Consider the following 23,706-nt stretch of genomic DNA (forward strand, 5'->3'; position numbering starts at 1 on the left):
GGGAATGAGGTTTTATTTTGTTGGGATTCCTTCTCATCCTTTCCAGTGTTGGGGGGGCAGAGTGTTGATAGCATTTTGCCATGCCACACAGCATAGTGTTATACAAGCAAAGAATTTTGGCTAAAATCCAAAAAACATTACCCAGGAAAAAAGGCAAACTGTGAGTGAGACTCGATCGTTTGTTGTTCTTCTGTGAAAAGACTTGGAAATTGTCGTAGGACAGTTCGAGTTATGATTTTTCCCTTTTTGTTGTTGTTGTTTGGTTTGTTTTTGTTTTGTTTTGTTTTCCCCCATTCATACATGTAACTGTTATTTTTGCAAACAAGACAGTCTTGAATTAGATGAAAAAGTTAATAAACAAAATGGCGACTCCAATATTTAGTAAGATCACCATGACTACCAGGATTGGAGCTGAGCCCTGGAAGAGAAAGAGAAGGAGAAGGAGTTAGAAGGCGCGTTGGAAGTCTGCCGAAGGTTGTGCTGGGTCCGGGCCGCGGCAGGACAGCGGGTTGCAGACCCCAGACGGCCCATTTACACCCTCCAGCAAACGATCCCAAAGCTCTCGGTAACCCTCGCTGAAGCTTCGCAGGCTGCTGCCCTAGTGAGGACGGTGTGAATGAAGATCTCCCCCTCAGAGGTGAGCAAACGGCAGAAGCAGGGACTAAACCCAGATCTGCTGCCTCCGTCCCTGTGACAATAAACAGGTCCCCCCCGGCTCTTTCAGCTAAGCACGATGTCCTCCTAAGGCAGCCCTCCGGTTCTCCAAAGGCAGACAAATCCCTCTCCACCAACAGAAGCGATCCGGGCTCTGCTAGGAGCCCCTTTGCTCCCTCCCCACACTGACCCATAGCCCAAGGCGTTTTTGGGGCCCGCAGCATCCCCGGCAGCGCTGTCCCTTTATGCCCGAGTGACAGCAAAGCTGCCGGACTCCTGCTTTTCTGAGCCACTTCCACACTTACTCTCCATCCATTTGCCTCAATAGACACGGACACCTGCAAGCCCTGGGGCAGACTGTTTCTGGTCACGCATTAGCACCAATGGCGTGGGAAGTCCCGACGTGAGCTCCGGACCCAGCGTCTGCCCAGCAGACACCCGGATGCAAACCCACCGGACGCATCTATTAAGACGGCAGTTGCTCATGGACTCCCCCATGTCCCGCACGTAGGAAATCTGGCCTTAAAACAATAACTAAAATCAGTTGCTTACCCGGGGTGGTCAATGAAAAAGGAAAAAAAATAAATATATATTGGATCATATAGTTTTTTGGGGATGATTTGGAGGAGCCTTCAAAGAACATTCCCCAGTAAACACGACTGCTTGTACAGGTATCCTGATAATGGCAAAAGTCAGGCCAGCATACGGTGGTCTATGTCAAGGCAACATTTTGGGAAAGCTCCTTTCCTGAGGTTCACATGGACCAAATCAAGCTCCTGAAGACTATCGCAGCATCTCGCCCCGCAGCTGGCCCACGTCAGCCTCCCACTCTAGGGGCTTGAAGCGCACCCCAGAAGCACCCATTACTTTCCACTGCGCATAAAGGCGGCCCAGATAACTTGCGTTGGACCTGACGAGGATGCTGGACCCTATTAGCACGCCAGGAATGATGGGAAGAGACCGCTCGGTGCCAGGACTGCAGACAACCCTCCAACGCATCTTTCTGCAGCGCATCGGTCAGAAAAACATCCACCCTGCCACCTCGTCCCTGCCATGAGACGTTTGCTGTCCTAAAGCGTTAACGTGGCTCGCATCAGGGTGAGCAAGCCTGTGTGCAGGTAGGTGGTAGCTATTTCTCGGAGTAGCTGGTATCCTCGTCTATTCTTGCTGCAACGGAGCTGTGCCAGCTTTAATCGCCTGGAATGGTATAAACGCTTTTCTCTATGCTCCTGCCCTCGTCGCAAAGGCCCCATGGCCATCGGGTCGGCACGGGGCAGGGGTGGGCCCCCTTTCCGAGCAAGTCCTGGTACCGCTCTGCAGAGCTGCTAGGGGCCGGGGGGGCGGAAGCAAAAAAAAAAAGGCAAAAAAAAGGCAAAAAAAAGCTCCTTGGTGGCCAGAGATCGTTTCTCTTCTGAGCAGGCTGATTCAGTTCGCATTTGGGAGTGGGTGGGAGCGAGGATGCTGGAGCATAGGCATATTTGTAGCTTAGCAACAGGGTCAAAGGAAGCCAACCACATGGAGGGATTGCGGAGAGCCTCTCCTGGCAGCCAGGTATCCACGCCTGACTGCTTCCAACAAATCTCTCCGCCTGCACCACGCAAAGCCTCCCAAAGGCAGAAACCACCCCCCTGTTACCACTCCTCCCCGCCGGCCCTGCCGCTGCCAAGCGCTGCGACGCGGCGTGTTATTTACACTGGGGGGGGAGCGGTGGGTTAGCTTCATTTCAAAAGATTATTGGGTTTTACGATTTTTGAGCTGGTGTTAATGTAATAACAGATTGCAAGCGATTATCACTGTCGTTGTTTCTGTTGGCAGGGCACCACAGAGACACAAAATGCACTCGGTTCCCTCCACCTCGCAGCCAGGGAAGGACTTAATGGCTCTCCCTCGCGCTCGGTCCGCTCGCCATTTGATTTCCCCTGCCAAAGAAGCAGCCACCATGCCTGCCCCTGCTCCGCTCAGGCTACTGCATCGTTTCAATACCGTGAAGGAGGCAAAGTTGTATACCAGCTGCCGCGAGCCCGGGATCATCTGGAGGCTGCTTTCTCCTCCCTGACAAAAGGTATAGAGCAGGACCGGCCCGCTCTTAATTCCCTGGTGTTTGAGCTTCACCCTCTCACACACAGATGCTTTGGGATGGACCTGTTGGGCTGACTGACATCACAAGCCTTTGTGCTGTGTTCAGAGGATGCTGATGGTGGGATGGTGTCCGGGGAGGGAGCACACCCTTCATTTATACACCGGTGCATCAAAGTCGTGCCCTCACCTACAAAAATGGGGGGAATCAACGTGCACATTCCCATGGACGATTGTTTTGCTCAGCTCCCTGGTTCTGCGCCTATCCGCACCCTGCATCCCCTGTTCAGCGCAGAGGCAGGAGAAAATGCCTGCTCCGCCACTGCGCCTGCCAGCAAAAGCATCCCAGAAATAGGATGATGACCTGGAAGGGGGTGTCTGCAAACTGAGCAGCTCAAATCCACCTGTCTGACAACCTACGAATTCCGCTTCCTTTTTACAGGTCCTTCTTTTTAACACCTTCTTCCCCACGCTGACTCCAACAAGGGCCCTCCACGCAGCAATTGCAGGTACGGCTGCTCCCCGCCGTGAGACGCCGGCGTGTCTTAGCAGGGGCTGGAGTCCTGCCTGTGGCAGCTGGTGGATAAGCAGCTTTGCGACTCTGAAGCTTCTGTTTTAGCTCCAATTACAAATCCTGCTGCATTTCTAAATGCTTGTGTCTGGCTTATTTCTAACTTGTAAGGTCTTTGTGCCTTAACCTCTGCTCAGAGGAAACGCTTGCCCTTCTCCCCTTTGATGGCAAGGGTGTCCTGGGATACGTGTCATCTGTTTCTAAGAAGTGATTGCTGCTCGGTGCCCAGGCAGAAGATGAATCACTTTTTGGGTTTGTGCTTTGGAAGAGATGTTTTGCTGAGCCCAGCCTGGCAGTAGGTCAGTGAACTCCCTTTTACAGCAGCTGCAGACAGCATTTTAGAACTAGCAGCTTTTACAACTCGCAGGCCACACGCTAGCCCTCGACCGTGAGCCGCCCACCTTTGGAAAGAAGAGAAACAGCCCCTGATTTGCAACTTTGCATGTTGCCTCAGTAGTTCGGTGGGGCTTTATCTCATCTTTGGCCTTCCTGAGGCTTAGAAAAGCCCAATGTAACCCCCGAGGCCAGCGGTATCGCAGTCTGGGGTGCGAGAAAGCCAGAGGTTGAGCTGATTTTCCGTGCCTGGCGTTTGTGTGTCGCAGACAGCAAGCAGCCTGCAAAGCTTTTCTATCTTTTTTTTTTTTTTAAAAAAAAAAAAAAAAAAAGCTACAACACTCTCTTTAAGCCCTGAAATAGTAGTGCTAAAGCAGGCCGTCAGGAACTGCAGAGATTTGTTTAAACTACCCTGCCTGTCATTCAGGAGACGGGGCTCTGCCGCGAAACGCCGCGCTGCCTCCCAGCACAGTGCCCGCATGTCCAGAACCTGCTTTACTGGGAAGCAGACGCCAGTTGGCAGCGTCCTCTCACCCAATTTTAGCTGTCTAAATGTTAGACATCTAGTCTGCGCTCACCATCTAGGCTGTCTGTAGACCAAGTGACGTGAGACGAATTCCACCCAGAATGGTTACCAGCCTGGCTCCAGGAAAGGAAAAATGCAATCAAGCTCTGGTGCGCCGGAGCATCATCCGGCATACTGGATTTCATCAGCAAAACAAGGCAGCTCTGGGGCTGAGGGTTTTTTTTTTTAATTTTTATTTTTTATAATAAGATCCCTGGACTCCTTCACAGGGGGAGGAAAACATCTGCCAAGGATGGGCAACATCCCCCAGTATCAGCGAGGCGAAAGGGTCCTTCTGTATCAACAGAGATAGTCTCCTGGGACTTTGAAGATTTCCTCCGAGGTTTAGGGAGCTGGAACCTAGACCCAAACCCATGGAAACCCTGAAACGTGAATAACCCCTTGTTATGGCACAGGAGTAATAACACTAAATGCAGCTGCAGAAATAACGAGTGAAGGTCTCTGCCAGGCTGTGGGTTTTGGGACGCTGTGGCTCTGATGGGGGCTGCAGCCCAGCACCACCAGTTCTGCCCCTCTGTCTTGTTTGTTTTTATCCTTTAACTGTTGTGTAGCAACTCAAGAGCCTTACTGGGAATACAAGGGACAGCTGGTTTACAAATACAATTGTAGCATAATTAATTTAAGCATTAACAATCCATTATTATGTGTTATCGCAGGGTACAAGCTCTGTCTCTCTGCCATGGAAACCATAGTGCAGGTTACCTAGGAATCCCTCTGGGATCTATTAAGTGTAATTACTAAGGACTTGGATCAGCAAAAAATATATATGCATTGTTTTCCAGCCTCAGCACTGCGGAAAGTGCTGAAAACTTAGCAGCGCCGTGGCATTTGTGCTGAATTGTCACATAATTGCCAGGAACAGGCTGCTGTGAAACGGTTAAGGAGCATTTAGCAAGAGAAACATAAGGGATTTGCTTGGCTTTCTCCAGCGCATTGCTGCATCTCCCGCGACTCGAGGAAGGGAGCCCGGGAGATGCTGGATGTGCCCGTGCAAGAGGAACGGGCACTGGGTACCCAACTGAGTCGGGTGGTACCGAAAAACCCGCTTCTGCAGAAAAAAACCCGGGTGGGTGAAGTGGACGCAGGGATTTGTGCCGAGGCGGTGTCTCTTAACGAAGCCTTTTGTTGCTTCTGGTTCAGTCCTCCCGTTACGCAGCCGGGAGCGAGCTGTGTGTTTGGAGATCTATGTATGTTTTTAAGATTCTTGGTTCTCGTGCGGTCAAAAGCTGGCGTTTGACCCCAGCTTTTTCAAAGCTAGAAGAAGACGCGGAGTTGGGCTCAAAACCCTAAAATGAATCCAGGATGACAGGAGCAAAGGCAGCGAGGTGCTCCCTTCAGTACATCAAAGGGCCCCTGAGATTAAAAGGGTTTTAAAAGGACCCTGTCAAGTTCAACATCGCATTTCTCTCTGAACATTATTTACCTCGCGTTGTTACAAGTAATACCTGCGCTGTCTGTACATGAAAGAGATTAGAGGAAGAACAGCTTCCGATTATTATTTGTTTTGAGAAGAGACAACCCCCACGCCCTTCGCTTTGTGCCTGTGTCGGCTCTTCCCGCTGCAGCCCCTGCGGCCACGCTCGGACCCGGCTCATCGCTAGAGGTGTGGGTGGCGAGCGGGTGTCTCCCACGTAATTATAGCTCACACCTGTACGGACACATACAGGGATTGGGGTTCGAACCTGTTTGCTCGAGATGAGAGAAATAAGGAAAACCCAGACATGCTTGTGTTAGGACACCCGGGGAAGGCTCCCGGTGGGGAGAAAGAATGAACGGAAAAACCTGCAGCAGGAAGACTGAGAGGACCACGGGGATAAGCCACAGGGTTTAGTCCCAAGGAATCTAACCACGAAAAAGTCCCCAGGCCCCTTTCCCAGCAGATTGGGAGCATCTTCCCGTAGACGGGAGCATCTCCATGCACAGCATCGAGCCGGGGCTGAGGTGCAGGTGAAGCTTCACAATTCAAACAGCGGGTGTCCGTTTGGGACAGAGGAAACAGCCAGCTGGTTTGTTTGGGTTTTTTATCTCATTTTACACTCTTTCGGGCTAACGGTGCCTAACTTTCCCGAAGAAAACGCTCCACCTTGAGGTAAACCCCTTCAAGAATAGCCCCTCAGCCGCTGGAAAAGGCAGCATTCATCGCCCGCATCAGCAGGGAGGTGGCATTTCTGGGGCAAGCTGCCCTGCTCCGTCCCCGCAACCTTGCTCCGTGGAAGCCTGGGCTGAGCCCCCCGTTCCCCGAGCGTCCTCGCTGCGCTCCGGCTGCGCGGCCGGCTCCGGCAGAGCCCTGCGCTCTGCAGATTGGCTGCCTCCTCCTCACTTTCCCCAGCGACAGCGAAACCTGCTCAGAATATCTCGATGGAAAATACGCCCCTCGCGCAGCCAGCGAGCGAGAGAGGAAGATGCCGCAGCTGCCGGGATCCCTCCCCGGCGGGGGGTACCTGGAGGCGAGAAGGGGGTCCCTCTGAGATCCCTAACCCAGCAGATGCCTCGCAAACCCCGGTTGCTGCAACCGTTTCCCCCCGGTTTGTTTGCAGTCAGCAGCAGGACCATCAGCAAACAGCTGAGACCACTGAGGTGTTACCCGACAGCACGCGACAATGGAAGAAAATGTCAGGGGTGGCTGGGGAGGGGGTTTGGTGGGTTTTTTTGGCTGCTGCCCTACCGTCGGGCTTTCTGAGACAGGGGGATTTTAAAGGGCCGAGTCTCGAGCCTACTCACACCTCCAGGGTGCCTTTAGTGAGACCACAGCGTGTCCCTAGAAGTCCTCATCTAAATGGCCGCGATCGCTCCTGCTAAATGAGGACAGGCAGATGAATCAGGCTCCGTTTGTGCCCGAACACTGGCCCTTCTCGCAGGCGTGCTGAGGACCTCTGCGCCTAAAACACTTCTTTGCCCTTTTAGAAGCTGCAGATGTTCAGCACCTGCAGAAAAGGAGATGTGTTCTTCTTTTTTTTTCCTCCCCCCCCCAACCCTAAAAATGTGATGCGTTTTGTGCTGATGGATAAAAGGGTTGCTGGCATTTTAGAAAACCTCTTTCCCTTTCCAGTGTCTCAACAATTCCTTTTTTCCTTCCCCGTTTTAGATCTTCTCAAAGGCTCTGGGAACCTGTGAAGCATTCAGGCACAGGCTTGAGCTTTGCGCCTCATGGGCCTTTAAGGCCGGAGAGGATGGTGACGTTCGTATAAGTCCCTTAATCCGACAACACCGACACCGGTCCTGGCGCGTTGGTTTCCGTTTTCATCTGCCCGAACGATGACAATTGATGTGAGTTTGCTCTGTGCGCGCAGGGGTCAGTGCACACAGAGACACAGAAAGATCAGGTGGCTTTAAATGGAATTTTAAAGCGTCCGTATGGCTGTAGCGCCGGCTTGATGACCCTGAAACCCCGAAGTCCCCTGATGGCGAACACCAAGCAGCGCTGAATTTCATCAATGTTATTGAGCGGTGGCCTCAAGAAATGACCTTTATAAGAGCAATTTTCAATTACTGATGCGCAGCACCAGTGAATGGGGGGTTCTGGGAGCCTCTTTTTAAGGGCCTGGTGAAAAATGACCGAGAAGATCAAAGCTCCTGTAGCTCATATAGCTACCTGTAAGTCTAAAGGTCGCATCCCCACCTGGGCACAGGCTGCAAGAGGCTGGACACCAAGGGACCCCCCCCCCCCAAAGCTGTTCCTAAGACAAAAATCTTAGTGGTGTGGGGAGAGAAGTCATAATTTTAAGGCTGCGTTTTTGCAACACCTTTTGCATCCCCACCCCGTTCCCGCGAGCGCTGCCAGAGGTGTGTTCGCTCTCAAAGCTGGAGCTGGCACTCCAACACAGAGCCAACCCGCCGGGCTCATCGATGGCATGTGTCGAGCCGGTTTATGGCGGACTATTTTTAAAACAAGCTAACCTGCGAGGGTGACCTCAGTTCTGCGCAGGGATACTCCAGGTAGGGCAAAAATAGCCCTCCTCAGCTAAGAGCATCCTTCCCGTTCGTTGGCAGGCACCTTTCTGAAACAGCCCAGCTGCCTGGGAGATGAGAAATGCCCTTTTCAGCGAGCAGCTTCACAGATGGCGGTGCCGCGGATCGCAGGGAAGCAGGCTGTCAGGCAAGCTGAAACGGCGTGGGCACACACACGCGTGCACGGCACACGCGTGCGCACAGCCAGCCCTTCCCGGGCTTCGCCTGCGCGCCGGAGGCGAGCTGCGGGGCGTCGCAAGGGGAGGGCTATCTCAGGCGAGCACGAGAAACGGGGCTCTGGGGAAGTTGGGGAGCCTTAACTCTGCGTGAAAAGATCTGGAGCGTGAGCAGGAGGCAGTGGGGCTTGGGTTTTTTGGGGTTTTTTTTGGTTTTTTAGGACTGACCGTGCGAGTGCCCTGTGTCACGGAGCGTGCACGGAGGGAGGTGGATGTGGGGAGTGTGGGATAAGTCCTTCCCCCTCAGCCTTCCCCTCCTCTTCCTCAGGCACTCACTACGTTCACCGAAGTTTGAAATGCTTCGAGATCCTTGATGGCAGGTGCAGGCAAGGTCACGGCGTCCGGCAGGAGGTTGGAACACAAATCCCGGCACTTCCCATCCCTCTCCTACACCCCCTTCCCCTGCTCCTGCCCGACGACCCCCCACTCCCTGCCAGGCCACACGGAACAAAACCCTGCGAGCACAGTGCAATTCTTGCTAGAACAAATTGTTGCTGGCATTGTAGGTTATTTAAATCCACATATTATCTCTTCCTCTGTATTACATTAGCTTCCTCCCAAACCTTCGCCATCTGTTCCACCCTCGGTTATGAATGTGAGAAAACTGAACATGCTGCTTCACAGCTACAGCACTTAAAAAGTATGATGTGCATCCTAATGGCTTTTCTGTGCGCCTTTCCATGCAGGCTGTGCCCCTCCGTTAGTGCCCAGGATTCACTCGGAATAGCCATTAATGTTAGGTTGCATTAGCGGCTATTTACCTGCAGGGCTGCAGCTCAAGCCTTCCTCCCCAGGCCGGGGGTTTGTGTGTGATGAGGAGCCTCAGCAGCGCGTCTGACCCCGGCTGGGTGGGGAGAGAGACCCCAGGGCCGCTCGTGGCAGCCACCTCCCCGAGGAACGCCTGCCTCTCAGCGAGGAGAAACGGTGGTTTCATCCCTCCTTCGGGACCCGTGTCTCCCCCAGCTCCCCGCCCGCCGCGTGGGGTCACGTTATCAAAGGCACTGGACCGTCTGCAAGTCCCACAGACTTCAACAGGGTTGACGTCCGTGCAATTACAGCTGCTGCTTTTCCCTTCTGAAAGCCTGTCAGGCTCCTAATGCTGCCTGTCATTTCTCTCGTGCTTCACGGGCACGGATGCTAGCAGGTACGGACAGGTCTGGCCTCGGCACCCGCGTCTTCGCTGGGTGGTGTGTGCTCGGGGCTGGCTTCACTTGCAGCTCTTTTTCCTGGACTGGCAAGACGCGTCCTACGGTGCAGTCCACCAGCAAACACACTGCGTTCAGCTCTTCTCAAACGCTGTGTGGGTGCTCTCGAGCCTGCGCCGCAGCTTGCGAGATGAATAGGAAGGCAGAGAGCTACGGGGCTGTGGGGGGCGGTGATTTATCCACAGCCACGGCAGGGAAACTGTGGCAGAGCTGTAGTTTAGTCCTTCCTGCACCCCGGCTGCTCCCGGGCTGCAGATGTCACCGCTCCTTCCTCTCTCCCACCCGTTCACTCTCATCCCTCGGCTGCAGGTGCCGGCACCTTTGCTCTGCCGGCAGAGCCGTCGGCGGGCGGCTGGAGGAGCAGGGATGCTGTAGGTATGGCAACGGCAATCATACGTCACAGACGGTGATGCCTCTAGCCCAAACTTTCGATGTGACTGACAAATGCCATTTCAGTTTCATGATCCCTGTCTCCCAACCAACCAAACATCATCTTCCGCTGCCCTGACAGGGAGATTTAGCTCCTTTCTTCTGCCGGAGCCTGAAATGTCACCACCTGAGAGTTACAAATTTTCCGTTTCTCCTGTGTAGGTCTGGCCTGGGCTGTGGGACACCCGGCAGCACGGGACCCCTCCAGCCCTGCCCTGTGTTTGGCACTGACTCGACAAGGGGCAATTTGGAGCGGTGGTGGCTTCCCCACTGCTCCCATCGGACCCCCGTCACCTCTCCTAGCAATGCCAAACCAACGGGGAGAAAACAAGTGAGGAAGCCGCTCTCAATGGTAAGTCCAGGAATCCCAGAATCATAGAATAGAACCATAGAATGTGTTGGGTTGGAAGGGACCTCTAAAGGCCATCTAGTCCAACCCCCTGCAGCCAGCAGGGACATCTTCAACTAGATCAGGTTGCTCAGAGCCTCGTCCAGCCTGGCCTTGAATGTCTCCAGGGATGGGGCCTCCACCCCCTCTCTGGGCAACCTGGGCCAGTGTCTCACCACCCTCAGTGTAAAGAACTTCTTCCTCATGTCTGATCTAAACCTGCCCTGCTCTAGTTTAAGCCATTGCCCCTCGTCCTATTGCTACATGCCCTTGCAAACAGCCCCTTCTCATCCTCAAAAAACAGGGCTGGAAAGGACCCGAAAAATCACACAGCTCAGCCTTCTCCCATGGCAGGTTCAGCCCCGTCCAAGTTACATCTGAGCTGCAGATGTCCAAGCAGGTCTTAGACGACCTCTTCCCTCCCAGCCACCACGGCCTCCCCAGGCAATTCGTTCCAACCCTCAACTCACTAGTAATGGCTAATGGCTCACCGCTGCCTCTAAAGCTTGAATTAAAGCCCATTAATTCTGTTCATCGAGAACAGATTATTCCCTTCCACTACACAGCAGCCGTTTGATGTGTTTGAAGATCGCTCTGTCTCCTCTCCTCTGGCCCGGCCACCTCCAGCTCTTCCCAGCGGCCGGTTGTCAAAGCCCAATGTGCCCTTGTCTCTCCTGAAATGAGGAGCCCAGGACTGGATGTCTCACAAGGGGTTATCCTCCAAGTGCCACAAGCCGTGCTCCGGCTTAGAGAGCCTACTTGTGTTCTTCACAGCAGGGCCGCAGTGCAGACTGACGTTTGGCTGTAGCTGCTATATCCCCCTCATCTGCAGAGCTCTAACAGCCCACTGGCCTTGCTGTACTTGCCCGTTGCTTTCCCTGCCTGAATTTGCACCCTCCTGTCTGCAGTTTGCCGAGACCCTTTTGCATTGCATCCCCCGCCCCGAGGGGCTCGTACCCCCTCCTGGATCAGCGGCATCCACACACCAAAAATCCTGAGCTGTGTCACATCACACAGATCAGTACAGGACAACCCGAGCAGTGATCAGCTCAGGAATGCAACCCCTTGGACATGTCCCCAGCTCCGTCACCATGGTTCCCTCCTCCACCTGGGTCAGGTCTCCCGTACGATGCGGTGACAAGGCCACTCCTGCTTCCACAGGCAGTGCCACCACACAGCGGCGGAGCGATGGAGAGCTGCCGCAGGCTGCCGCGGTGCCCAGCTACCAGGATGTAAGCACTGACGTCGCAACAGGCTCCCGCCACGCTCTTGGGCCGGCGTGAAGTTCTCCTGCCATAACCTAACCACAGGGAAGCATCGCCAACGCCTTGCCTGCTCCTGCAGCTTTTCCACCAGGTGAATGCTCAAAATCCCAGTGTTTTCATTGCTGGCCCCGGGACTGGGTTGCAAAACTAACTCAAACTTGCTGCTCGCACCCCTCAGCTAAAAACCTGCTGTTCCCACCAAGAGTGTCTGCGGAGAAGAGCCCACACCGACTTCCAGCACAGGCTATTTTGCAGGATGGGAGAAGGGAGGAGGGCGGATTCAAGGCCCAAACCCGCGGTAGTTTGGGGGTCACCTCTGCTGGCCGAGCAACCTCCCCTTCCGCTCCGCTGCAGTACCACACCAGCTCTGCACCGGGTTTCTCGGCCGGATTTCAAACACACAATTTCGCCTACTTACCGTACTGGATTTGAGCGCATCCCCATTGTCCTCTTCAGATTCTAGTGCAACAGGTAAAGATTTCTGTGGCGGGGAGAAGGTTAAGTCCCACCTCAGTAGCCGAGGTTCAGCTTTGTCCCCAAATCTCAGGTTTTCCAGTTTCTGCACCGTGGGCTCGGCAGAGGAAGCTGGCCTGAAATTCTCTTTGTTCTGGGACTTAGACCGCAGTCTCTGAACCCCAAAGCCCCGGTCTTCCCCGCGGTGGTCGTCAGCCATGCTCCTGCAGGGTCCCCCTTTGCTATAGTGTCTTTTTTGGGTGTGAATCTCTTGCATATAAGAATCCATCCTCATGAGGGGCTTCATCTCCATCTCGTAATTGCTCATCTTCTCCTCGTCGAGCTCAAGCAGTTTGGAGCTCCCTGAGCTGTGGTTGTGGGACCTGTGGTGGGAAGTCCATGAAACCGTGGCTGGGGAATCTGTCCACCTCTCTCTTTGCTTGTGGTTGGAGGCCGAATGTTTGTGTCCTCCACTCCGACCTCTGTAGTCTTCAGGGATGGAGGCTGACCCTAGCTGACCGCTGCGCAGCGTCCCGCTTCTCACGCCGCGCGTCCCGCCGACCTTCTCTTCGCTCCAGCTGTTGGGGCGCAAGTAATCCCCGCCGCGTCCCTCCAGCAACATCTGGATCTCCCCACCCCGCTCTTCGTCCACCGAGACCTGCCTGGAGAAGTGAGCGCTCTTGTTCCTGCAGGAAGGACCCAGGGGCGGCGTGGAGGAGGGACTGGCAGGGAAGCTCTGCAGCGGGCTGTCATCAGGAGTCAGGTCGGACGGGGTGGTCCCTTTGCGGTACAGCTCGGGGCTCTCTTGTTGGAGAGGCGTCCCGGTGGAGAGGACCTCAATGTCATCGCTCGAGTTCTGGCGCTTCGGTCGCTGGCATTCGAGCCCTTTTTGTGCGGTCGTTAAGAGAAAAGGGAGAGGGAGAGAGAGAGAAATGCAACAGGATTATTTCTAGTCTGCGGGCGCCCACCAGGCTTCTCATGTCAAAGAATAGGGCTGAGAGTGTCGGACGGCAGGGAAACCGCGGGGCAAGATCAGGACAGCAGCAGCGTCGCACAATGAACAGCTTCTGCTGCTAGACCGAGAGAAGAGGCACCGCTGGATTTACACCAAACCTGCCATCACCCCCAGCACCCGCAGAGCAGCGCGGTGGAAGCGGCTGCAGCCTGACACGGGAGACGGTTTGGCGTCAGCTGCCGGTGTCATCAAGACAGAGGCATCCCTGCATTAAGGTTGTGTTTCTCCGCTGCCACTAGCCCAAGGGCTACCAAGCCTTTTAGAAACCAGCTGGCACCACCCTGGCTCTCATCTCCAGCTGACTCAAGGGGGCTCGAGGGCGGCTTCTCCTTTAGCACCCGCAGTTCCCGCCTGCCCTGCTGCCGGCAGGCACCCTGCTCGCGTGGGGATGCGCCTGGAGCGACCCTGTGTGCGTATTACGAGTCAAAGGACCCGCAGTAGTTGCTCTATGTGGGGAAGCCACTTCCGATGCGGAGCTGCTGGGAGCCCGGCTGGGTGGCGGCGATGCAGCAGCTCCCAGCCCCACTCGGAAGCAGCCTGCGCGGCTCCACGGCACCATTCCTACACCGCGCATGCAGTCGCTCCAGCCCCGCTAAGGGCGTTATCTCCCTGCCCATGGGCCTTTTTCGGGGCATCCATCTCACCACCTTTTTTCCACCAGCTCCAACCCCAGTTTGCAGGCACGAGAGGGGAAATCTGAGATGCGGCCGGTGGCAGCCCATGGCTCGCCCCATGCCCTGGGCGATGCTGGGATCGTGCCCAGCTCACTGCCCACAGCCCTCACGCTCCTTCTCCGGACAAGAAACACGTTGGCTTTGCAGCTGCCTGGCTTCGGAAGGGGAATCTCACCTGGGAGCTTTCAGAGGGAGATGGTCCCTTCTGGGCAGATGTGCAAGCCTCTCATTAAGACAAAAAAACCCCATAAACCCTACGTGGAACAGCTTTCCTGCCCCACACAGACAAAGATGACACGGACCCTTCCCCACTCAGCCCCCATTGCTGGACGTGACGGAGAGCACACGGGCAGTCATGTGTCACGTTTAGGCAGGAGCAAGGTAGCGTGTTCAGGGCTACGTGAGTACGATATACACCGTATCTTTAAAGATAAGATCACCTTATCTTCACCGTGCTGAACGCACTTCGTTCCCTTCGAGCCCAGAGGACACCCCAGACGATGTCTCCCTGGGGACGGGGACTTAAAATCAGTTGAGTGTCTTCTGCGGGAGGTGACCAGCTGGCAAGAAACATGTCGCTTCTCCGGACAATCCGAAAAAAACTGCAACTTATTAATCATGGATGAAACACCAAATTATTTCAAGGGGGTGCAAGCTAACAGTGGTTAATTCTCATTTTACTCTCTCAAGGCATAGTTGTTCCCGGCTAAAGGCATGCTAAATTACGTGAATAATTTGATAAATATATTAACTGCCTAATGCCCCTGAAATGCATCTAATTGCAATTGCTACGGCTAGACAAGAAATGAGGCTCAAAAAGGAAGAACTCAATTTCTTACCACGGTTTAAAAATAAATGCTCTGAAGCGCCTGCTCTCACATCTCCACTTTTGCTGAGTAATTTTCTCTATCGCATCTTCCCAGGGAGCCGCTGCCGCCGCCGGGACGTGCCTTCGCCCGCAGCCGTCCCCGCGTCCCACCGCGCCGTGGTCCGGATACATGCGGGGGACGCCGGGAGCGTGGGGACAGATGTCCCCATCGAAGCACTTGCAGGGGAGGTAAATAGTAAGCAGGCTGCTCGGAAATTTGCTACAGAAGCAATTTCTCGATGGGAAATTGGCCTTCTGATGACTGTCGATTTTTTTTGGTGTTGTTTGCCACAGAAAATTCTGTTCGTGTTTTGGGACAGATAGTTCAGTCTTAGCGCGTTCCCCGTGTCCCTGTATGTCTGTGGGAGACTGAACCACCCGGGATTTATCTGGGTCCCCCGAGCAATCCTTGTCCTGGTGGGAAATTGTGGTGAGGGAGGAAGGCGGAGTTCACCCCCTCCGCTTTCACGCAGAATTACTGTCTCTGGGGAAAAATACAGACCGATTTTGTGGCTGCTGTTGAGACGTTGCCGTTCCAGCCACCCTCCAGTATCACAGATGGGAAACTGAGGCAGGGAGGGAATAAACGGCTTCCTACGAGAAAGCTGTAAAGCGAAACGGGCTCACCCAAGACTTGGGGTGTCCCCATTCGTCTCAGGCTGGAGGTGCAGGGACTTGAATGCTTCCCGCCAGCTCCGGTGACTCCAAGGCCGATCTCCAGTGCCACAACCAGCCACAGCCTTGCCACACTCACTGCTCCTGCACCCGAGCTCCCACCCCCATCTTCCCTGGCCCCCTGAGCCCCATGATGGAGGTGAGAAAGCCCAATGATGCTCCAGCATCCTCACCCCAGAGCCCCACGCCGTCCCTTATAGAGCACCCTCTTGTCCTCACTCTTTTCCACCCCAACCTGCAATGAGCCGACCTAATTCTGCCTCTCCATGGGTAAATTCCTGGAGTTTTGCAGCCCCTGGCAGGGGCTCATGGATGAGCAGGGGCTGGGGCACGGCCGCCCCTCCAGCCCCGACGCCCCGCAGGGATGCAGGCACTTCCTTGCGGAGGAACTTGACAGATGCACGGTGCCGTCTTGCCGGCTTTCGACACCCGAGGATGTGCAACAATTATTCCGAGCTAAAATTAGTCGCGGAGCACGTGATGTTCCTGGAAGAACGGTTGTGAGAGCGCGAAGGAGGATGCGGAGCACCAAATCTGGATTTCCAGCAGGATTGAAGCAGCCGTGCCTGGCCGCGGCGTCTTCAAAGCCACGCACGTGCCCCGACCCGGGTGCTGCAGAGGCCCTGAGGACCCACGTACGGGATCTGGGAGCAGTGCCGAGCTCCTGCCTCTGCCATCACCCTGGGGGAGTCACTTCATCCAGCCCATCGGCTGACCCCGCCGGCAGCCACGGCCAGGGGCGTCCGGCAGAGCCAGGAACCGGGGAGGCACAACGGCAGCGAGCGTGATGGGGACGTGGAAGAACCCCCCTCCGGCAGACAGAGATGGAAAACCACAGGGGAGAGAGTGATGCAGGGCACTGAGTAGGGATATTTTTGGGTTTTTTTTCCAGGTAAAGGCGTTGTGGTACTGCTGTGGCGCGTCTGGGGTTGCTGGAGCCGGAGCCGGTGCCTGCTGGTGTGGAGTCGGTGTCTGTTCAAACAGGGATGCTCCGGGATGTGGGGATGCTCCGGGCCAGGACGGCTGTGGGGCTGACGCTGAGGTGGGCATGAACCCCCCCCCGTGGTGCTGCGGAGGTGGGTGGCACATCCTGCACCCACAACAGTGTGTGAAGCGGGGGGCGGGGGGGAGCACATCCCGCATCCCGCACCCACGACGCTGTGCAAAACGGGCACATCCTGCACCCACAGCACTGTGCAAGGTGGTGGCGGGGGTGGTGGTGTGGGGGGGGTCACATCTCGCACCCACGACGCCGTGCCTGCAGCCCGGTGCGAGGTGGGCGCGTACAGCCCCTGCATCGCCGTGCAGCGTGGCGGCAGCTCGCCCCATCCCTTCTGCTGCTCCCCCCAGCCGGCTGCACATACCCCCCCACCCCACCCCCCCCCAGCCCGTCGCAGCCTGGGGTTACGGGGTCTGCGGGGTGGCACGGCCGCTCGCAGCTATTATCTGCCTGACTTGGTTTCCCAGGTTTCCCGACACGTCTTGGATGGTGTGTTTGTTTTTTAATGTGCTCTAAGTGGAAACTCCTTCCTCCCCGCCCCCCCCCGCCCTCGCCCCGCTCCCCGCTTCACTCACACACAACCCACCCAGACGCGAGCACCAGAAACACAAGCCCCGACACAAGTCAAGCACCGTGTCCCCGTCTAGAAGCTAGTAAAAAATGTATTACCTAAAAATATCTTTTCAAGAGGTGATTTAAAACAGCAAAGTGTCTCGGCGAGAGGAAATGGAGATGAGGAATATCTCAGGGCTGAAGAAGCCCCTGGGACCGCGCAGCCCCGCGAAAAAGCTCAGATCTCCGATATACAAATTGGGCCTCTGCAGGAGGCAGAGGTTTGAACAGGGCTGTGCCTTCTTCCAGCGAGCAGAGAGCTGTGGGGGCTCAGCTGCGAGGGGCTCTGCATGCTCTTTTCCCCCCCCCCACCCCCCCAAAAAATGCCCATCGGCAGGTGGCCATGTCCTGGACAGGGGTTGGTGACACACGCCACCCCAGCTGGGGCAGGTTCACGGCTGGAGCCAGACCCCAAACCCCGCCTGGCCCATGGCCGCCGAGCCATGGGATGCCCCCGGCCGCCCCCGCAGCCTCCGCGCCGCGGTGAAGCGAGGACTCATGCATGGGCTGGCCGGGCCAAAAGATGCACTGATCCCTTTTCCCCAGCCGCAGGGAACGGGCACCGCCGACATGAGTCACCGGCACCAACCCCTGGAGCAATTAAGCGGAATGAGTAATCTTCAGTTAGAGAGCTGGAAGGGGGAGAAAATAATGATAGACGCCTCCTAATGAGGGTTCGGTGCAGGAAAACTTTTGAATAAAACCATTCACATATATTAATTACTATGTTAATTATTGCTGTGGGGACTTGGAGCTTTCTGCTCCCACTCGCCGCAGCCTCTCTCGCTCCCGGATAGGGAGCCCGCCGGCTGCAGACCCCTGCCCGACCACCGCTTCGCTTCAGCTTCCTCCTCCCTCAGCCTTTGCCGAGCCCGAGCCTCTCGTCAATGAGCAAAAACTGGGGCAAACCAGCAAGAAGCGTCGAAGATGATGGAGGGAAGGAAGAGCCACCAAGCAAACCTCAAATGTGGGTTTCCCCAACACCTGTACGGGTGTACGGGGACTGGTTTGCAGGCCCAAGTGAAGGATTAGGTCCCCACGCGTGCTGCCCCAAGCCTTCAAAAGACATCATGAACCGTGAAAGCCATGGGGGTAAAATCAGGGCCCGCCGCCGGGATCATTTGTGTTTGCATTTTGCCTTCAGAGCTCTTGTTGGATTTTTTTTAATGTGCAACCATCAAGGACTACGAATTTAAAAAAATGGGGGTGTTTCGGTGTGAAAAGAGAAGGTCCCCCTAACAACTGGACTGCACAGGGTGGAAGTGTTGAGAATTGAAAGCCTTGTGCTAAAAACCCCTGAAAGCTGGTCTTTCGGGGTGGTTTCCCACCCTAAAGGGTCCCAGTGAGGAGCGGGAGCTGCAGGCACAGACCAAGCCTCTGTGCAGGGCTCATTTTGGGGGGTTTTGGGTCTCTGCGGGGCTGAGTTGGGCAGAGAGTGGCATGGGGTGAAAACCGCATCCGCGGGGCCGGCCGGCGCGGCGTCACGCACTGACCGTTTTCCCTGTGCTGGAAGGAAGGCGAAAACTCTTTGGCAGTGATCCTGGCAATCCGCGCTTCCTCCTGAGCTTTCTGCGCCGCCGTCACAGCCGCCTCCGCCTTGGCCCTGGAGTGAGAGGTCCTGCAAGACAACCAGAGAGACAAGGACCACGTTAGGCAGCTTCCCGCTGCAGACCAAGGCATGGAGAAACCCAGACTGCCCCCGTAAAACCTCTTCGCCCCGACTCCCTTTGGCCGTGATGGAGGAGTCACCGCTGGGAGCTGGGACTCGCTGGGGAACGGGCGACGGTACGTTGATAACACGTTCAGGAACTGCTTCTCAGCCTGCAAATCACCCCGGCACTTTGGAAACAGGGGCAGGATGCTTTGTTCCCCCGGGATGCATCACCCCGAAGCAGGCTGGTCCCCCCTGTCACGCATCCCTCGGCGGGGGACCCCAGCCTGGCAGGCATCTGCGTGCACCTCCCGTGAGCCCCTGGGGCTGAAGACCTGAATTTAAAGCCGGTGGGGTTTTTTTCGTTTTTTTTTTTTTTTTTTTTTTTTTAACCAAAACCATTTGCTTTTGGATGAAAAAGCGAAGATTTGCACCCCTGCCCCCACGGTTTGCGTAAAAGGCTGGATGTAAATAAAGCGCGGTTTGTCACCGAGAGCAGAGGTAGGGGCAGGGGCTTGCCATCGGTACCGCCTCTACCACCCCTTAACACATCTTTTTCAGGGCCTTCTTTTTTTCCACCCTGGATGAGCGACTGTCCCCTGCGCTCACCCGTTACTGGTGATCTCCCCCTGACGCTCGTCTTTCTTTGATGGTGTTTCATCCCATCGCTCAGGATTCACACCCGCTTACGCAGCCCCTCTGCAGCGTCTCCTGCGAGCATCCCTCGGAGCCTGGTTTGCCCCTTCCCCTTAGCTGGGCTACGGAGGCACTTTAAAAAAAAAAAGAAAGCCTGTTCCGACCCACCCTGGCGCAGGCAGCGTTATAAATAGCTCCGCTGATTTCTTTTCCCTCCAAAATCAGGCCCTCCATCTCCTTTAATCATTTTTTTTTTTTTTTTTTTTTTCTCCTCCCGCTCTCTGAATTCCCTCTAATTTTTCGACATCTGCTCAGAGAGGAGTGCCATTTCTGACAGGCTCCTATAAATGGAAAATGGGGCTAGTAAGTGCCTGGCGTTGCATCGTGCAGCACAAGCCGGGGATAGGAAACCGGGTGTGCGTGTGTCTGTGCGTGGTCACCTCTTTGAACCCGAGCGAGACGCCTGGTCCCTGCTCCCGGAGCCGACCTGTCGCTTGTTTTCAAGCGCTGACAACTTGTCTTTGCTCTAATAAGCGCTTTATTTATATAAATTGGCTGCTTTTAGTAGCCGAGGGAGCGGATACGACCTGTTCTCCTGGAGCTATCAAAGGTGGCGGAGGGGCTGTGGTGATGCTGTTGCAGGTCCCGCAGGTCCTCCGTGACCAACGCAACCAAAAAGCGGTTTTAAATGTATTTTTTACCCGCCCTGGGGCCAGCGCTCGCTCTGCTCAACACTCGTGCAGGGTTGGAGGAGTGGACAAGCGTCTTACAGCCCCATCCCCTGGCAGGTATCCCAGTTCAGCTCTTTTAGGAGGAGCAGGGATGCTCCGAGCAGGAGCTGCAGCAAACTGCTGGGAGAGGAGGCCCCAACTGCTCCCGTTTTTGGCGCAGACGTGGTCGGTGGCAAAGGCTGGGGCGTCAGACCCGCCGATTAAACCACCCCAGTGCCAAGAACGGCTGTCACCTTCCATGGCAGCTTCTCAGTGGTCTGGATATTGGCTCCCGAAGATCCTCCATCCGTCTACCCCCCCGCCGTCCCCTTGGAGAGGAAGGGAAGGGACTGTCCCTCCCATCCTGCAGCGCATGTATAGAGCAGGCTGCTGGTCCCCGCTGGCCTGATACAAAGGATTAATAACGTCCGATAGAGTCTGGACCAAACTCAGCGGGCAGGATTACAGGCTGCCTCCCTGAACTCCTCCCCGGAGATGCAACTGGAGGCAGTTATTTGCCACTTCTTGCCAGGGAAGGAGGCTGGAAGTGCTGAAAAGCAGCTTGTGCCACTTCCAAGGGTCCTGGGGAGGCACAAAGGTGTCTGCAGAGCGGGAGGTTAGGCCGGGAGAGCATACACGGAGCCAACACCCACGCTGCGCTCCCTCCAGCATTCACCACCTCCCCTTTTTTCACCAAAATGGGTCAAAATCCCCATCCCTGGGGGGCTGGATGGATTTCCATCCCTGGAAAACTCAATCCGGCAACTTCTGGACTAGTTCATCCCCGCAGACTACACGATCAGCCCAGGAAGAGCAGCAACTGGGGGCTTTGGCCCAGAAAGAGTTAAAAATCAATCACATTAATTAAGCCATCTCCAATCTAAACTATGCTCGATACCCACAAAGCGGATATAACGCTGAGCGCTGCGCAGAGGCGCAGGCAGGCTTAATTGTTTGTAATGCTCTCTAAGATGCTTGGAGGAGAGGCGCCGTCGGAGGGAAAAGCAGAATTATGGTGATCTATACGTTGCATAATAAAATACATAAGTATTCCCAAATAAATGCAAGTAATCCAGTTAGCATTCGCATGACTTTGTCACATACTAAATTTAACAGCTGTCTCCTTTATACATGCCTGCTGCTCGTAGCGTGCGCTAAATCTTAATTCCCCAGTTAATTGCTTGAGTTTATTTCCTCGTAAAGCGGGTCTTTCTCCCCGACGCATCGACGGGGCCCAATCTAATCACTCTTCTCCTCCTGCCATAAATCTTTCCCAGATAGAGATGCCATCCTGGAAACCGTGGTCAAAATAAGGCTGGATCTTTCCCTACGGATCCACCACAGCCGGAGAAGGAGGCTGGGGATGCTCAGGGGTGGCAGGAATTAAACAAATCCTCTTGCGTTGCTCCTTCGTTACCTCCCGTGTTGTCCTCCGTCCCGTAACGAGCCCACCGGGCAAAAGCTGTTGTCGGCAAGAGCATGGTGCCCCTCTCATCTTGCCTGAGCTGATTGAAAGTTGCACGTCAGCTCGAAGGTGCCCATCTGGGTTTCTTCTGCCATCGACGGACAAGCTGGGGAGAAGGAACGACGCATCCCGGGGCGATGGAGGCGGCCGGAGCTCGCTGAACATCAGCACACGCAAACGCAGAGGGACTTTTGAGGATGGCTGCAACCTCTAAATGTCCTTTTAGTGCACTTCACCCATCCAAGCTGAACTGGGGGAGGGTGTTTTGGCAAGGAAGAGCCAGAGGGGTGCTGGCGCGGGTGGTTTATAGCTCTTGAGGCCCAAGGGTCTGGTTTGGGTTGGGGCAGGGAGTTCACGCTGTGACTGGCTTGGGATATTTTATTTATTAATTTTTTGCCCAGCTGACTCACTCTTCTCGGAGGATGGCCGGGCAAGTGGTCAAACTGGCAAGAAGAGCTGGCAGGAGGCAGGGAAAAAATCCCAACCAAACAGATTTCTGTAAATCTTTGCAGATCTCTTGTGATTTGGCCAGGACTGACAAGAGAAGGGATAATACCTGCGAGTGGTTCGTAATGCCAAGTTTATCGGCACCGGCTAATCTATAAGAAGCTGGAATAAACTGATTTGAAAGGAAGAACTTGGCTTTTTAGGAATGCCAAGAGCGACTCTAGCCTGGCTTTGCGTGAGCGAGGAGCTGCAAATCTGATGCTTGGGGTTGGTTTAGCCAAAAAGGGGCGAGCTCTCAGCAAAATCTGTGGCACCTGATGGTCTCAGGAAGAAACGAAGCAAAATTAAAACCAGGCAAGGCTTGAGTGGTGTTTAGGTTAATGGACCGCTTTGGCAGGAGCCTAACAAGTGGGACAAACTGCTTAAAAATTAGGCTGGAAATAAGAGCAAGTTTACAGCCCCCGACCCACCCCGAAACGTTTCTGAATGGAGATGGGTCCGTTCGGGAGTCGTAAGGGCGACGCCTGTAATTGCAGGGATGGCACCCGGTGTCACAAGAAACCTGTTCCATTTCTGAGTCATCACCTCCACCCAACCTTCTCCGAGCCCAGTGGCAGCGCAAAGGGTGAGGTGGAAGCAGACGAGGGATTCACCATCCTTGTTCCCTTTTTTTCCTGCATTCCCGTATGAGAAACAGGCTCTTCTTCGATAAAACTAGGTAACAGACTCTTTGAGCAAAAGTACGTTTGGGGACCAAGGAAGGGGACCTTGGACACAGGGGGAAATCCGCATTATTCGTGGTTTAAATGCAGAAAAGCATCACATGGGCGAGATTTCTGGAAAAGAAGGTCTGTTTTCCAAAACTGACATGGCAGCTCTCACTGGGGGATTTCTGTTCTTTTGCAAGCAAAATCCTCGCTTCTCCTGCATCCTTGTGAACTCAAAGCTCGACCGAGGGATCCCCTCCTCAGCGGGATTTCGGCTTGACGGGGAAGCACAAAAATGCTGCTTTATCGCTCCTGTTTGTCGGGATCCCGCTGCAGGGATGGAGATCCCCAGCCCTCCTCCATCCCATGCCGAGAGGTGATGGAAACCTCTCCTGAGCTCTCCAGACAGTCCCCTGTCAGGAGCACACACGAGATCGCAACAAGCCCTAAACCCTTTGCTCGGCACCGAGCTGATTTCAACAGGACTATGAGGTCTTAATCTTTTCTGTCGCCTGTACAACCCCCCCCCCACATCAACCCTCCGGCAAGGGAGCTCAAAAAATCAAGCTCCTGGTGACTACAAAGGGGCTCACTGTCTTCTCCCCCTTGTTTCGCGTTTTCTTAGCTCAGACGGAGGGGCCGGAGTGACGGACAGACTGATCTAACTGGCCAGAGCTTAGAAATGAAGTGAGAAAGAGGAGATCAAAAGAAAACTATTATTAAAGCCTTCTTCCACGCAACTTTTTAAACTCCTCCTGCCCTAAAAAAAGGAGCAAACCCTGCGGCCCACACGTTCATGGAAAACGCGCAAACGCGCCACGTGCCGTCTGCGCTGAAGGCTTCACTTCGGCAGACACAGGCACTCCCCAGCGGCGAGGATGGAGTTAACCAGCCAGTGAGCTCATCCTGGGACAAAATCAACAGCCTCACGTTTTCCTGAGGGGCCAGGCTGGCTCCATTGGATTCACTTTGTCTCTCAGGTCAATATGTAATCCGGCAGCTTTTTGGTTTTTTGGTTTGTTGGTTTGTTTTTGTTTTTTTTTTTAAATGCATCTTTATCTTCCTATATAGGAGGAATGTTTTCTCCCTCCATTACAGAGGT

At 54.8% G+C, this 23,706-nt stretch overlaps 1 protein-coding gene and 1 long non-coding RNA gene across 2 annotated transcripts in view; one reads left to right on the forward strand and one right to left on the reverse strand.

The window, feature by feature from the left end:
• Positions 1 to 228: 228 nt before the first annotated feature.
• The window catches only part of JPH3 (junctophilin 3), a 57,796-nt gene continuing 34,318 nt past the window's right edge, over positions 229 to 23,706 (reverse strand). Inside the window, exons 3-5 of the mRNA XM_074582738.1 lie at positions 18,482 to 18,606; positions 12,110 to 13,029; positions 229 to 418 (exon numbers count right to left, since the gene is read on the reverse strand). Coding sequence (XP_074438839.1) covers positions 338 to 418; positions 12,110 to 13,029; positions 18,482 to 18,606 — 1,126 coding nt within the window. The 3' untranslated portion in view covers positions 229 to 337. The remainder of the gene's footprint in view (positions 419 to 12,109; positions 13,030 to 18,481; positions 18,607 to 23,706) is intronic.
• LOC141741744 (uncharacterized) lies at positions 9,977 to 12,115 on the forward strand. The gene is made up of 3 exons (XR_012586452.1): positions 9,977 to 10,390; positions 11,588 to 11,782; positions 11,870 to 12,115. It is a non-coding gene; the product is annotated as an uncharacterized LOC141741744 (long non-coding RNA).

This window comes from Larus michahellis, chromosome 4, assembly GCF_964199755.1.
Source record: "Larus michahellis chromosome 4, bLarMic1.1, whole genome shotgun sequence".
Taxonomy (NCBI): Eukaryota; Metazoa; Chordata; class Aves; order Charadriiformes; family Laridae; genus Larus; species Larus michahellis.